General features: G+C 43.5%; 2 protein-coding genes across 2 annotated transcripts in view; both read left to right on the top strand.

Annotated features, from left to right (window-relative positions):
* Positions 1-12,805, top strand: part of LOC118454892 (CXADR-like membrane protein) — a 48,099-nt gene that overhangs the window by 25,401 nt on the left and 9,893 nt on the right. The window lies entirely within an intron of this gene.
* Positions 4,418-12,469, top strand: LOC102786290 (interferon-induced protein with tetratricopeptide repeats 5-like). Its single transcript, XM_087838890.1, has 10 exons — positions 4,418-4,608; positions 4,816-4,992; positions 6,096-6,285; positions 6,367-6,558; positions 6,715-6,942; positions 7,660-7,801; positions 7,881-8,007; positions 8,094-8,235; positions 11,344-11,391; positions 12,007-12,469. Exons 1-10 carry the CDS (start codon positions 4,604-4,606, stop codon positions 12,202-12,204), a joined length of 1,449 nt encoding a protein of 482 aa, XP_087695016.1. The 5' UTR covers positions 4,418-4,603; the 3' UTR covers positions 12,205-12,469.

Genomic DNA, 12,805 nt, shown 5'->3' with positions numbered 1-12,805 from the left:
CAGAAATAAAAGTGTAGAGATTTGAATGAGTAGAATAAATCTACTTTAGCTTTTCTTTCATCAGACAGCTCCAGAAACTGTACCTGACATAAGCCAAGAGGCTGTAGGTGCAACTCTCTCCCTCACACTGACTCCGATGAAAATCTATGTCAATGTGTAGTCGAGTGCTCAGGGTTTCCAGTTCCACGTCCAGCTTCAGATCCCAGGTGAAGTGACACTGCAACTGCTGCAGCCTGCTGAGCAGAGCGCTGCTATCTTCACTGTAAGAGAGGCACAAAGAAAAAGCTGTGAGGACCATCAGAGGGAGAGCATCAAACCTGGACTGGCTGAACCGAGGCTCACTCAGTGCTCTGACACACCTGAGGATCCTGTTTCTATGACCAGCACATGATCAAACAACCTCACTCAGAAATAATAATAATAATGATGGATTGGATTTATATAGCGCTTTTCAAGGCACCCAAAGCGCTTTACAATGCCACTATTCATTCACTCTCACATTCACACACTGGTGGAGGCAGCTACAGTTGTAGCCACAGCTGCCCTGGGGCAGACTGACAGAAGCGAGGCTGCCATATCGCGCCATCGGCTCCTCTGGCCACCTAGTAGGCGGTAGGTGAAGTGTCTTGCCCAAGGACACAACGACCAGGACAGAGAGCCCGGGGATCGAACCGGCGACCTTCCGGTTACAGATACACTTCCCAACCCCCTGAGCCACGGTCGCCAAAGAAACTCTCATGCCAGCTCACCCACACTTCCCAGCTCCTCTCCTTGACAAAAATTCAGTTCGTGTGATCAATCAGTGAAATCAGTGCTGTGAAGTAGACCTGTGGTTTGAATCTCACACTGAGGAACCAGAAGAAACCTTAGATGTGGAGTGAGACACAAACACAGGGGGACAGCTAAGTACTATACTGTACTATACTTAGTACTTGTGGAATATTTTTGATATTGTTCTGTTAAATATTTTTGGATATGAGACCACACAATTTGTTTTTGTTCAATTCATTTGATCACATGCCAGTGTTAAAATGTCTAGTTATCGATGTAAGATGCATCAGTTGCCCGTGTTTTTCAGTTACCAGTGTTCATGATCTGGAATTAATATTGTTGAAGAGTTGAGCACTGAAGAAGGCAAGCATGAACACGGACTCGAACATGCATGCTAGGTAGTTGTGAGCAATCAGGGCTAAATTGTGTGGATTTTGATACTCAAGGATGGGAGGTTTAGGCTGGATCAGTAGTAGAATGAATGAAGTGCACTCCAAGCTGTCCACTAAGTGTGCAGCACTCTGTGCACTCCTTAGTGCAGTGCCATGCATTGCTCTCCAGGAACTGAGACTGTTTGCTTGACACTGTTCAGCCACTGTACAGAGACTCTATGCATGATTGTGAAACGACAAATAAAGGGTCGACTGCACAAGAACTGAAGGGTCAGAGTCCTGAGGTTAAAGTGTTAGTGCAACCTGTGACAAGTAACAAGAAACAAGTGACAGCTGGGACTGAATGGACCAATGAGACCATGTAACACAAACAAAAAGTCACCTCATCCTCTCAGAAGTGTACCGTCCACTTCTTTAGTTGAGCAGAATAAAAGAAATTTGGCTAATTAGGCAGCGAAAAGACTCTAAATATGATTAAGGTTTCTTTTGCCCAATATGCAGAGACTTTGAAAATGTTCTAATTAACAACTTTGAGAGCCTCGTGAAGTGAAAGGCATCTGGCATCTTCTGGCATCTGTGTAAAGCTGGCTATGAATACATTCTTGTGTGTCGTGTAACGGGAAGAAAGAATAACTGAAATCCCCCTGACTGCTCCATCATCATTGTATGTGTTAACAATGTGTTGATGGTCAGAGTGGTAAACCAGAAGAGGTAAGTAGATCATATTTAATATTAATAAAAGATAAAGATATAAGTCTGATCAGTAGATTAGCAGAGACATGTAGCCTGAGTGGTGAGAATGTTTATTCTAAAGTTTAGATTTTGTGTGTGTAGACATGATCCATCATCAACCTTTTTATTGTCTGAGTTTGAGAAGATAACGATGGGCGTCTCTAACTCGTCATTGTACTTTTGAACAATAATAATAGATTCATGTGTGAATTTACTGAATAGTTAAATATGCTCAATAATGATCAGAACATTATCTTTAAACACATATAATGTGAATCTCTCTCTCTCTCTATGTGTGTGTGTGTGTGTGTGTGTGTGTGTGTGTGTGATAACAGACCATATTATTGTGGCTGTAAAAACAGTGATGTCATATATCTGTTAATCAAACATTATCATTTCAAGAATATGAAACCAACGAGCAGCTCATTGTAAAAACACATTTTTGTTTTTCTCTTTTAAATATTTATTATTACTCATTAATAAGACAAAAGTATTTCTTATTTGATTTATCAATTAAATAACTGATAGAATATTTGATTAATAAAATAATTGATTGTTGCAGCACAAGTTATTATTTTCACATACAAGGTTTATAATTTGTTAATGTCCACTTTCTCCTCTTGCTCTGATATCAGTCCCCTGTTACATGCACAGGTAGACGGACTGTGTTACTTTGTATCTCTCTGCGTGCACCTGAGCGCCAGGTAAGCTAAACTACTGCTGCATTTAAAGTCCATCAGGTGGTTCACTTTGTGATAAATGATCGATTATTGATCAGAGGTTTGGCAAACTGACCTCATGTTGGAGCAAACAGAGACCTCCTCCTCCTTAGACACAGCAAACTGATGACTGAACACGAAGAGTTCGTGGACCGATTAGTGATGGGTCGTTCGCGAACGAAATGGCTCTTAGAGCCGGCTCTTTGAAGTGAACGACGCGAGCCGGCTCCTTATTGGGAGCCGTGAGGGTTTTTTTTTTTTTCTTTTCTTTCTCTCACCCTCTCTCTCGCCCTTTTTTCCGCTAAACTCCGCATGCGCGGCCTGTACTTTGCGCTGGGCAGAGGGGGGGAGGGGCGTTAGTTACACTCGCAGTAGCACAGGAGCAGAGCCAGAGAGAAAGAGAGTGAGGGACAACAACGTCACATTAGAAAGGTATAGTAATCATCCGCTATTTTCAGTTGCAGATGATAAAGGATTCAGAAATCATGCAGGCCCATATGACAGAGAATGTGCATCTTCTTTTTGTTTTAATATTTTAATTTATATTTAATTGTGTTGTGGTTTGCAGTGTTTTGTGTTGTTTCACGTTAAATTTGTTCAAAAGGAAAAAGCTGAAAATTTAAATAGTTAAAAGTTTAAAATGTAAATAGTTGTTTTTTGTATTATATGATTTATTTATTACATTTTATGTGGAGTGAATAAATAAAGTATATTTATGGTGGACCTTAGAGACAAAGCACGTACAAACTCCAAAACGCGTAAAAACTCCAAAACACGTAAAAACTCAGAAGCGCGTACAAACTCCAAAACACGTAAAAACTCAGAAGCACGTGCAAACTCCAAAACACGTAAAAACTCAGAAGCACGTACAAACTCCAAAACACGTAAAAACTCAGAAGCACGTACAAACTCCAAAACACGTACAAATGACAACAGAAGTGCTCCAGGTTTCTAGGGCGCAGTGTTGAGCTTTTGTTACCTAGTGGCTACACAAGCCAGGAAGTATCAACAACCGGATTTGGTGTGTGGTAGTAACAGGTAAATGAACTTTTTTTTTTTAATTATTTGAATAAATATGAGTGCTTGTCTATAAATACACAAACAATACACACATGTTTTCAATTGTGTAATTTAAGTGATCTGGGTCGCTCTGTTTTGGAAATTCAGTAAACGCTAGAAATGTGTTTTGGAGTTTGTACGTGCTTTTTGGAATTTGTATATGCTTTAGAGTTTGTACGTGCTTTGTCTCTAGGGGCCATATATAAACATATATAAATAAAACCACTTTTTTTACATTAGTAATTCCTTTTCTGCATAATTTTATATTATTGTTAATGATTAAATAATTAAAGCAACAAAACAACCTGAAGAGCCGGTTCGGAGCCGAAAGAGCCGGCTCTTTTTAGTGAGCCGAGCCGAAAGAGCCGGATCTCTAAAAAGAGCCGGATCTCTAAAAAGAGCCGGATCTCTAAAAAGAGCCGGATCTCTAAAAAGAGCCGGAAATCCCATCACTAGGACCGATCTGTGAAGCTGTCACCTTTGTCACACAAACCACACACACTTCTCGTGGTGCCTTCAGGGCCTCGCTGAAAACAGGTAAAAGTGAGAATTCATCTGCTGATGGCTCAGATCGCTCATCCTCTCCGGTCCTCTCGAGAACTTAATGGCCATAAATATAAACTATGTTAGGAGACGGAAGGCACACATTTCAGAAAGGAGGAAAGCTTTTCGACGAGAAAACTGGGCTTTCTGTTTCATATGAGAGGTACATGAAGGCACCACAAGGGGACGTTAGGTTTCGTTTCTGCATCTCAGCTGAGAGCGTCTCCAAAGATCACTGATCAGCGATTGATCTGTAAATGATTGATCGAGGTCAGCGTTTCTCACTGATCGACCACTCAGTGACCGATCAGTCGGCGCATAATCATTTCTTCATCTTCATCTTCATCGGTGTGTACTCTGAGGAAGAGGAGGACTGTTTCCTGTAACATGACGTGAGTTCGCATTAGCTTCACAGCTGATTTCCGACTTTCGAAAACTACCCCAAATACTACAGACACTAATACTACTACTAGCAGAAGCACTAGTGTTAAAAATACTCCAGTAAAAGCTGAAGTACGGATTAAAGTAAAAACAAACAAAGTGCAGTCTCTGAAATGCAAAGGTAACTTAGTTTGTTTTTCTTTGTGATCCTCTTAAAGTGAAGGTAGCAGCGCTCTGCTCAGGAGGCTGCAGCAGCTGCAGTGTCACTTCACCTGGGATCTGAAGAAGGACGTGGACCTGAAGAACCTCAGCACTCGACTACAGGACCACATAAAACTGCAGCTCGGCCAGCGCGGGGCAGTGGCTCGATCATACAGCTTCTTGGCTTATGTCAGGTACAGTTTCCACAGCAGTGGGCAAAATTACTTCTGGGTAATTCAACTAATTTAACTACTGACGAGATGCAAATGCCAGCAACATAGCAACAGGCTGATCTTGTCGGTGGGTAGATAGATAGATGGGTGGGTAGATAGATAGATGGGTGGGTAGGTGGGTAGATAGATAGATGGGTAGATGGGTAGAGAGATGGGTGGGTAGATAGATGGGTAGGTGGGTAGATAGATAGATGGGTGGGTAGGTGGGTAGATAGATAGGTGGGTGGGTAGATAGATAGATAGATAGATAGATAGAGTGGTTGTCCATGATGGAAAGCAGTTTGTTCAGTGACCTGTGACCCTCTATGTCTCAAACACCTCCAGATTCTAACCAATGATGTTTCCACTCTTACGGATTAGTTTGTTGATCCTGCTCCATCTCTGGCACTGATGATCGTGTTGATGAACCTAGTCACAGTTTATTTTTCCTCTGGAGGTCAACCACCATCTTTTTTGTCTTGCTGACATTCAAAGAGAGGTGATTCATTTTGGACCGCTTTACAAAGTTCCTCACAAGCTAACTGTACTCCATAATACACCCAACCCCTGTAGTGTCATCAGAGAACTTCTGCAGGTAGCATGTTTAACTGTTACACTGGACGTCTGAGGAGCACAAGGTAAACAGAAATGGTGATAGTACCGCCCCCTCTGGTGCCCCAGTATTACTAACCACCACAACAGACAAACTGAGACCTCTCTGACAGAAAGTCAGCACTCCAGGAGACAGTAGAAGTGGTGATCCATGATATGAACTGATCTCAAACAGTATGGATTGTATCAGTCAGTTGTTGTGGCTGAATTTCCTGACAGTACCCACCTATCCTGTATGTGGGTACGATCTTAATATAAATCCGCCTCCTAAAACTTGTTTGCACTGATTATTTTGGTGGAAATGCAGGTAGAGTATTTATCTTAACACCCATGGGGTCTAGAACCTTAGCTAAATGTCAACAAATAAAGACCTGCTGCAGAGCTGTTATTGAAGACCAGGCCAGGTGTAGACATCTGAAGTATGATTCCAGGAAAACATGATTTAATTATAAGCATGTGTTGATGGTCCTCAGGTATCTTCAGGATCAACGAGAGGAAGCGCTGTCACTTTTAAACCAATCAGAGGAGACCATCAGGGAGCGTCATGGTGATGAGAGTGAGAGACGGCTGATTGTGACGTACGGAGACATGGCCTGGCTGAAATATCATGCTGGAGACTTTGCACAGTCACAAAGCTACTGTCAGAAAGTCGAGGACATGCTGGTATGTACACCAATCAGATCAAATGTTATAGATCACATGCTTCTGAACATCTGACTGCAGCTGAACCTTCTCTGTCTGCAGGTGAAGTATCCCACTGGTTCATCAGGAAGTCTCCTTCCAGAGGTCTACGGAGAACAAGCCTGGACCTACCTCAAGTTGTCAAAATCTTACTACTTAAAAGCCGTTGACAGTTTTCGTAAAGCACTTGAGATACAGACTGATGACATTGAGTGGAATGCTGGTTACGCCATCGCCCTCTATCGCACAGAAGAGGTCAGTTTTATAAGTTTGATATCAGTTAATAAATTTATTATGTTTATATTGTTCTAAAAAACAGCCAAATCATCAGTTTCTAAAAAAAACAACAGCAATTCATTGGGGTGTGGTTCTCAGCAGTTCACAGTAGACTAACCAGTTTCTCATCTGCAGTGGGTTTTAGAAAACTTACAGGAAACTGAGGAGCCTCCATCCATCAAACAGCTTCACTTTGCCCTGGAGCTCAACCCCGATGATGCTGTTCTGCAGTCCATGCTGGCCGTGAAGCTCGGAGCCTATAAGAAATACAAAGAGGCTGAGTGTCTGCTGAAGAAAGCACTGAAAACTGATCCTGATAACCCTCATGTCAGCCGCTACGTAGGAAAATACTTCCGTAATCATGTAGGTCTGAATTTGGATATTGTAAATGCTTACTACTCATGCAGCCACAGATAATGTGATTCTTCCAGGGTCATGTAATATAAGAGTCAGTGCACAGGTCCATGAAGATCTTTTATTTAAAGATGGTAAAGCATGCACACTTACCCTACATTAGCTCCAAAGAAGGCTGTCAAAGATGTGCAGCTCCGTACATTTTAGCTTCCACAGAGTTTTAGATTATCTGTGATCGTTGTTAAAGACTAACTCTGCCTTTTCTTAAATGAGACATGCTGGTTGGGCTGGGTTTCCATTTCTCTAATTCTGATGTGTTTCTGTCCTTTTATCTGTAGTTTCACCTTCCTGAATTCTCCTGATTCAGAAATAGTAAAATATGTATTATTTATTCTGACCAGTGACCTGAATCAGACTTGAGACTGAAATTACAGATTACTAAAGTTTTTTATGCTTAATTTAGTGGTTTTGAGTTCCTTCCTTCAGTGAAGACAGAGGAAGTTAATATTTCCACTAAATTGTTAGATTAGATTAGATTAGATTAGATTAGATTAGATTAGATTAGATTAGATTAGATTAGATTAGATTAGATGAAACTTTATTAATCCCTCGGGTCAGTTCCTCCGGGAGATTCAGTAATTGTTGAGGTGCTTCTTCCAGAATTGAGGCATTCTTCTTTAGTTTTTTAATAATTTTTGTAAAAATGACCATTAAATGTTGTTTCAGCATCAACTGGAAGAGTCTATTGATATGTTGGAGCGAGCGTTGAAGAGAACCACCCAGTCATCTTTCATCCACCACCAGCTGGCGCTGTGCTACAAGAGGAAGAAGATTGCTGAGCAGAGCCGCAAGCCCTTCAGCAACCAAAGTACGCTCAAACATACTGCATGTCTAAAGGTCCAGTTATCGTCAAACTCAGAGATAAACCATGATTTTTGGCTCCACAGGAGAGGTGCGGTACTGGAGGCATAGTTGTATTCGTGAATTTGAAATGGCTGTTAAGATAAAGCCGTCCTTTCATCTCGCATGGGCTGACCTGGCACTGCTGTATGCAGAGGAAAGGAATTTAAGAAGGTACTCCTCTGTGGAAAGCAGCAGTGACTCCTGTTTTTTACTGGGTGCAAGTTTGTCATCATCATGATCATCTCTTTGTTTCTCAGGGCAGAGGAGATTTTCCAGCAGTGCTTGTTGAAGTTACCAGAGTGTGATGAAAGCCTTTCTCAAGCTATCCATCAGCGCTATGGTGACTTTCATTACCATCACAAAAGAAATGAAGCTCAAGCCATCGTTCACTACACCAAGGTTGGTTAAGAGGTGCAAAGCAATCGATCGAAATACGATTAAAACCAGTATTCATTGAAACGTGAATCACAGGACCAGCACAGAGCCCCGAAGGGCAAAACATGTCCCAGAATAAAGCAGTGGACACAGCAGCTGTACTGGTTTGTTGTTGTAAAGAGAGAGCTGAGCTTGAAGTTGACTCTGTTTATTTACTGATCAGTCCACCTTCACCTGTAGCCATGAGTTGTGGGCAGCGACTGAAAGAATAAGATAAACGATCCTAGCAGCAGGAACGACCCTCCTCTGAAAGGTGTCCAGGGCTTAGCCTTAGAGGTGGGGTGAGGAGTTTTATCATACTGGAGGAGCTCAGAGTAGAGCTGCAACTCTTTCACCTGGATGTCTCCTAGGTGTTTGAAGCATGCGTTACACGAGAATGTCCTCATTTTTCCAGCACACTCTGGAAAGATTATAATCCTCGGCTGTCTTGGGAATCTTTGGTGTCCCTTCCAAGAAAGTTGTATCAAAAGAGATCCGGAGAAAACTGCTGTCTTTTTGCTAAAAGGTAGTAGATGTATGCACTAAGTTGAAAAAAATCTACATCCGAAATCCACATAAGTCACGTATCATTTTACTAAATGAGTAAAAAGTCCCTGCAGTAGCTCGTCTTAATGGAAGCACTGGACAATGGATGATGGAGGTGGAGCTGCCAGGCATGGAAAAGAATCCATGCCTTAAATCTCAAGTTTAAGGTAGGGACCACAACTCAGTGTCTGAGTATCTAAGGCCATGTCCACACTAATACCATCCATCCATCCATCTTCATCCGCTTTATCCGGGGCCGGGTCACAGGGGCAGCAGCCTAAGCAAAGAGGCCCAGACCTCCCTCTCCCCAGCCACCTCCTGCAGCTTATCTGGGGGAACACCAAGGCGTTCCCAGGCCAGCCGAGAGATATAATCTCTCCAGCGTGTCCTGGGTCTGCCCCGGGGCCTCCTCCCGGTGGGACATGCCCGGAACACCTCACCCAGGAGGCGCCCAGGAGGCATCCTTGTCAGATGCCCGAACCACCTCAGCTGGCTCCTTTCGATGTGGAGCAGCAGCGGCTCTACTCTGAGCCCCTCCCGGATGGCCGAACTTCTCACCCTATCTCTAAGGGAGAGGCCAGCCGCCCTTCGGAGGAAGCTCATTTCTGCCGCTTGTATCCGCGATCTCGTTCTTTCGGTCACTACCCACAGCTCGTGGCCATAGGTGAGGGTAGGGACGTAGATCGACCGGTAAATTGAGAGCTTCGCTTTTACTCTCAGCTCCCTCTTCACCACGACGGACCGGTGCAGCGTCCGCATTACTGCAGCTGCAGCCCCAATCCGCCTGTTGATCTCCGGCTCCCTTCTCCCATCACTCGCGAACAAGACCCCGAGATACTTGAACTCCTCCACTTGGGGCAGGAACTCATCCCCGACCCGGAGTGGGCACTCCACCCTTTTCCGGCTGAGAACCATGGCCTCAGATTTGGAGGTGCTGATCCTCATTCCCGCTGCTTCACACTCGACTGCAAACCGTTCCAGTGCGAGCTGGAGGCCCCCACCCGATGAAGCCAACAGAACCACATCATCCGCAAAAATCAGAGATGAGATTCTGAGGCCACCAAAGTGAAAGCCCTCCGCCACTTGGCTGCGCCTAGAAATCCTGTCCATAAAAATTATGAACAGAACCGGTGACAAATGGCAGCCCTGGCGGAGCCCATCACCCACCGGGAACGAGTCCGACTTATTGCCGGCAATGCGAACCAAGCTCTTGCAATGGTTGTATAGGGATCGGATGGCCCGTAGCAATGGGCCAGACACCCCATACTCCCGCAACACCTCCCACTGGACACCCCGAGGGACACGGTCGAATGCCTTCTCCAAGTCCACAAAACACATGTAGACTGGTTGGGCAAACTCCCATGCACCCTCAAGTATCCTCGAGAGGATAAAGAGCTGGTCCAGTGTTCCGTGACCAGGACGAAAACCGCATTGTTCCTCCTGTATCCGAGGTTCGACTAGCGGACGAACTCTCCTTTCCAGCACCCTGGCATAACTTTTCCAGTGAGGCTAACAAGTGTGATCCCCTATAGCTGGAACAAACCCTCTGGTTCCTGAAGATGGGAACCACCACCCAGTCCCGAGGTACTGTACCTGATCTCCACACAACATTGTAGATGCAGGTCAACCAAGACAGCCCTGAAAAAGTCATCCCCGACCCGGAGTGGGCACTCCACCCTTTTCCGGCTTTTTCCACACTAATACGTTTTCTTTTAAAAACGCATCTTTTTCTCCCTGTTTTGGCCATCCATCTTCACTGTAAGCTTTTTCCCTGATAGCTTTTCTTCAAAATCTTTAATTCTCACTCGCTTTTGCAAGTTTGGGCTTTTGTGTTTCTCGCAGCAACAACTCCACATCATTGTTAGTCCATTTAAAAGACTTTGTGCTTTGCCTCAACATTTTGCATGATGTTTCAAAGAGCTGGAATGCAAATAAACAGCAGACAGAAATGAGGCAGGTCGAATCGTCTTGTGTTTTTGGCCTTTTCATTGTGGACGCCCAATCTGTGAAAACGACTGAAAACGATAGTGTGGACGCAGCGCGTTTTCAGAAGAAAACACCATTTTCAAATCTATCTGGGCCAGTGCGGACGTTGCCTAAATGAGTCTCACAGGCCTGAATGTACGCTTGACGCCATCTATAATTCTTAACTTGTTTGATCTGCTGATCACCACAAACAAGCACAAGCAGAAATTCTGGACTTTTAACTGTGTTTTCAGTGTTACAGTTTTTACTACTGATAAAAACCTCCCTTATGGCCATTCGCACAAAGCAATTAGGTAATAAACAATGAAACGATCCTATTACAGATTTGCCTCTTTGTCACAGGTCCCTTTCTTTCATTATGTTTCATCATCATTAAAGTGGGCTACGATTAAAGTTTGACAGACCTGCTGTACAATAAGAATTCAGGCTAAATGAGCCCAAATCCAGAGGGCCACATGGCAGTAAACAATCAGAACATACAGCCTCACACTTGAATGTTATTAATGACCAATCAGTTATATCTGTGTTATTAATCTGCCTCCTCTTGTGTCCTGTCTGCAGGGTCTCCTGATACCACTGAAGAAATATGAGAAGAAAGTCTGTGCTAGGGTGAGCGCTAAAGGTTATGTGATTAAAGTCTAATCAGTGGCTTATGGTCAAAATTTACTGAGACCAAGTCTCCTGTCTGCTGCACCTCTGGACCATTTTCATTAGCAGGACGTGAAGTCAGAGGGAGGCTAATCTGTCAGGTGGAAGATGATTTTAGACTCCTTCCTTTGCAGAAAACCTTGTATGTGATATTTGGTTTGTCCATCAAAGGATTCTCCCTTATCTCTATGTAGGGCCAAAATTCACTAACACAAACAAGGTGTTTGCGCGTATTTTGAGAAACCTCCCACCTGCTGAACTGGCTCTCCTGCACCTTCATACAGACCCTGGCTGTAATCTGATAAAGCACACTCACTGTTTCCACACATCGTCTCAACACAGTACTGAGGGAGTGGGGTCTGGATCGTTTCCACAGCTGTCCTTTCTCTCACCTGCCAACCAGCATGAATCAGTCCTGTTCTGTGGTTTAAGGCTGGGAGCTGCTGTACTCATATGTCTTCAGTTAGACATTAAATATTTTTTTAATCCTGGTCTGAGAAAGTCACTGAAAATGAAAGTCAGCTACTTGAAATCCACAGAAATTCATCTTTCTTTGTTCCTCCATCTTTCCTGCAGAAACTCAAGAAGATCGCTGAGAGACGTCTGTCAAGGAATCTGGGTGATGGCGAGGCTCTCGCTCTGCTGGGTCAGGTGGCCAGAGCTGAGGGCAACAGGAAGAGAGCTGCTGAGTTTTATGAGGAAGCTCTGAACTGTGACAAGGACAATGAAGAGTACCTGTCTGCTCTGTGCGAGCTGCGCCTGGAGCTGCAGTGATCATCCTCTGATTAATCATGATCAATGCACCGCTGTTACATCATACTTCAGCCCGCTGAATGTGGACTTGATCCATGTGCTTTCAGAACTGCACAACCTTAACAAATGGGCCCTTCATACCTTTCTGTTAGGTATTAAATTATAAACCATGAAGAAGTTTATGTCCAGGTCTCTGCTCAGATACACTTTTACATATTAATTTAAACTGTTACAAAGAAAACCATTTCTGTTGATTTTAATAAAAATGAAGCCAGCAGGGTTCAAATTTGAGTAAGCAGGTCAAAGATTGTAGATTAACACATAAAATCTCAGATCACTTTTCAGGTTCACATATTTTCTGTGTTTTTACATGTCTGTAATGTTTGTTATATGCTTGTAACAGCAGGTCAGTGCTAGCATCACAAGCAGCGGTGGGATGTGATGTCATCATAAAAAAGAGATTTCAGTGTCATGAGAGTCATTTTCTATTTTAAATAATATTTTCATCTTTTACCTTTAACAGAAAATGTGTACAGGCAGAGGTCACTGTGACTCTGGATCTACAGCTGATGCTCGGCATCTTCCAGATGTTCCAGCTGTGCTTCACATTAAGAAATGAAAC

The sequence above is a fragment of the Neolamprologus brichardi genome, chromosome 3, assembly GCF_056152115.1.
Source record: "Neolamprologus brichardi isolate AB-2024 chromosome 3, ASM5615211v1, whole genome shotgun sequence".
NCBI lineage: Eukaryota > Metazoa > Chordata > Actinopteri > Cichliformes > Cichlidae > Neolamprologus > Neolamprologus brichardi.
This window is presented reverse-complemented; position numbering and strand designations above follow the sequence as displayed.

Bases quoted from the DNA above. Each gene is read 5' to 3' on its own strand.
- LOC102786290 (XM_087838890.1), top strand. The intron at 4,993-6,095 runs GTACAGTTTCCA...GATGGTCCTCAG, and splicing joins AGCTTCTTGGCTTATGTCAG to GTATCTTCAGGATCAACGAG. The intron at 11,392-12,006 runs GTGAGCGCTAAA...TCTTTCCTGCAG, and splicing joins AGAAGAAAGTCTGTGCTAGG to AAACTCAAGAAGATCGCTGA.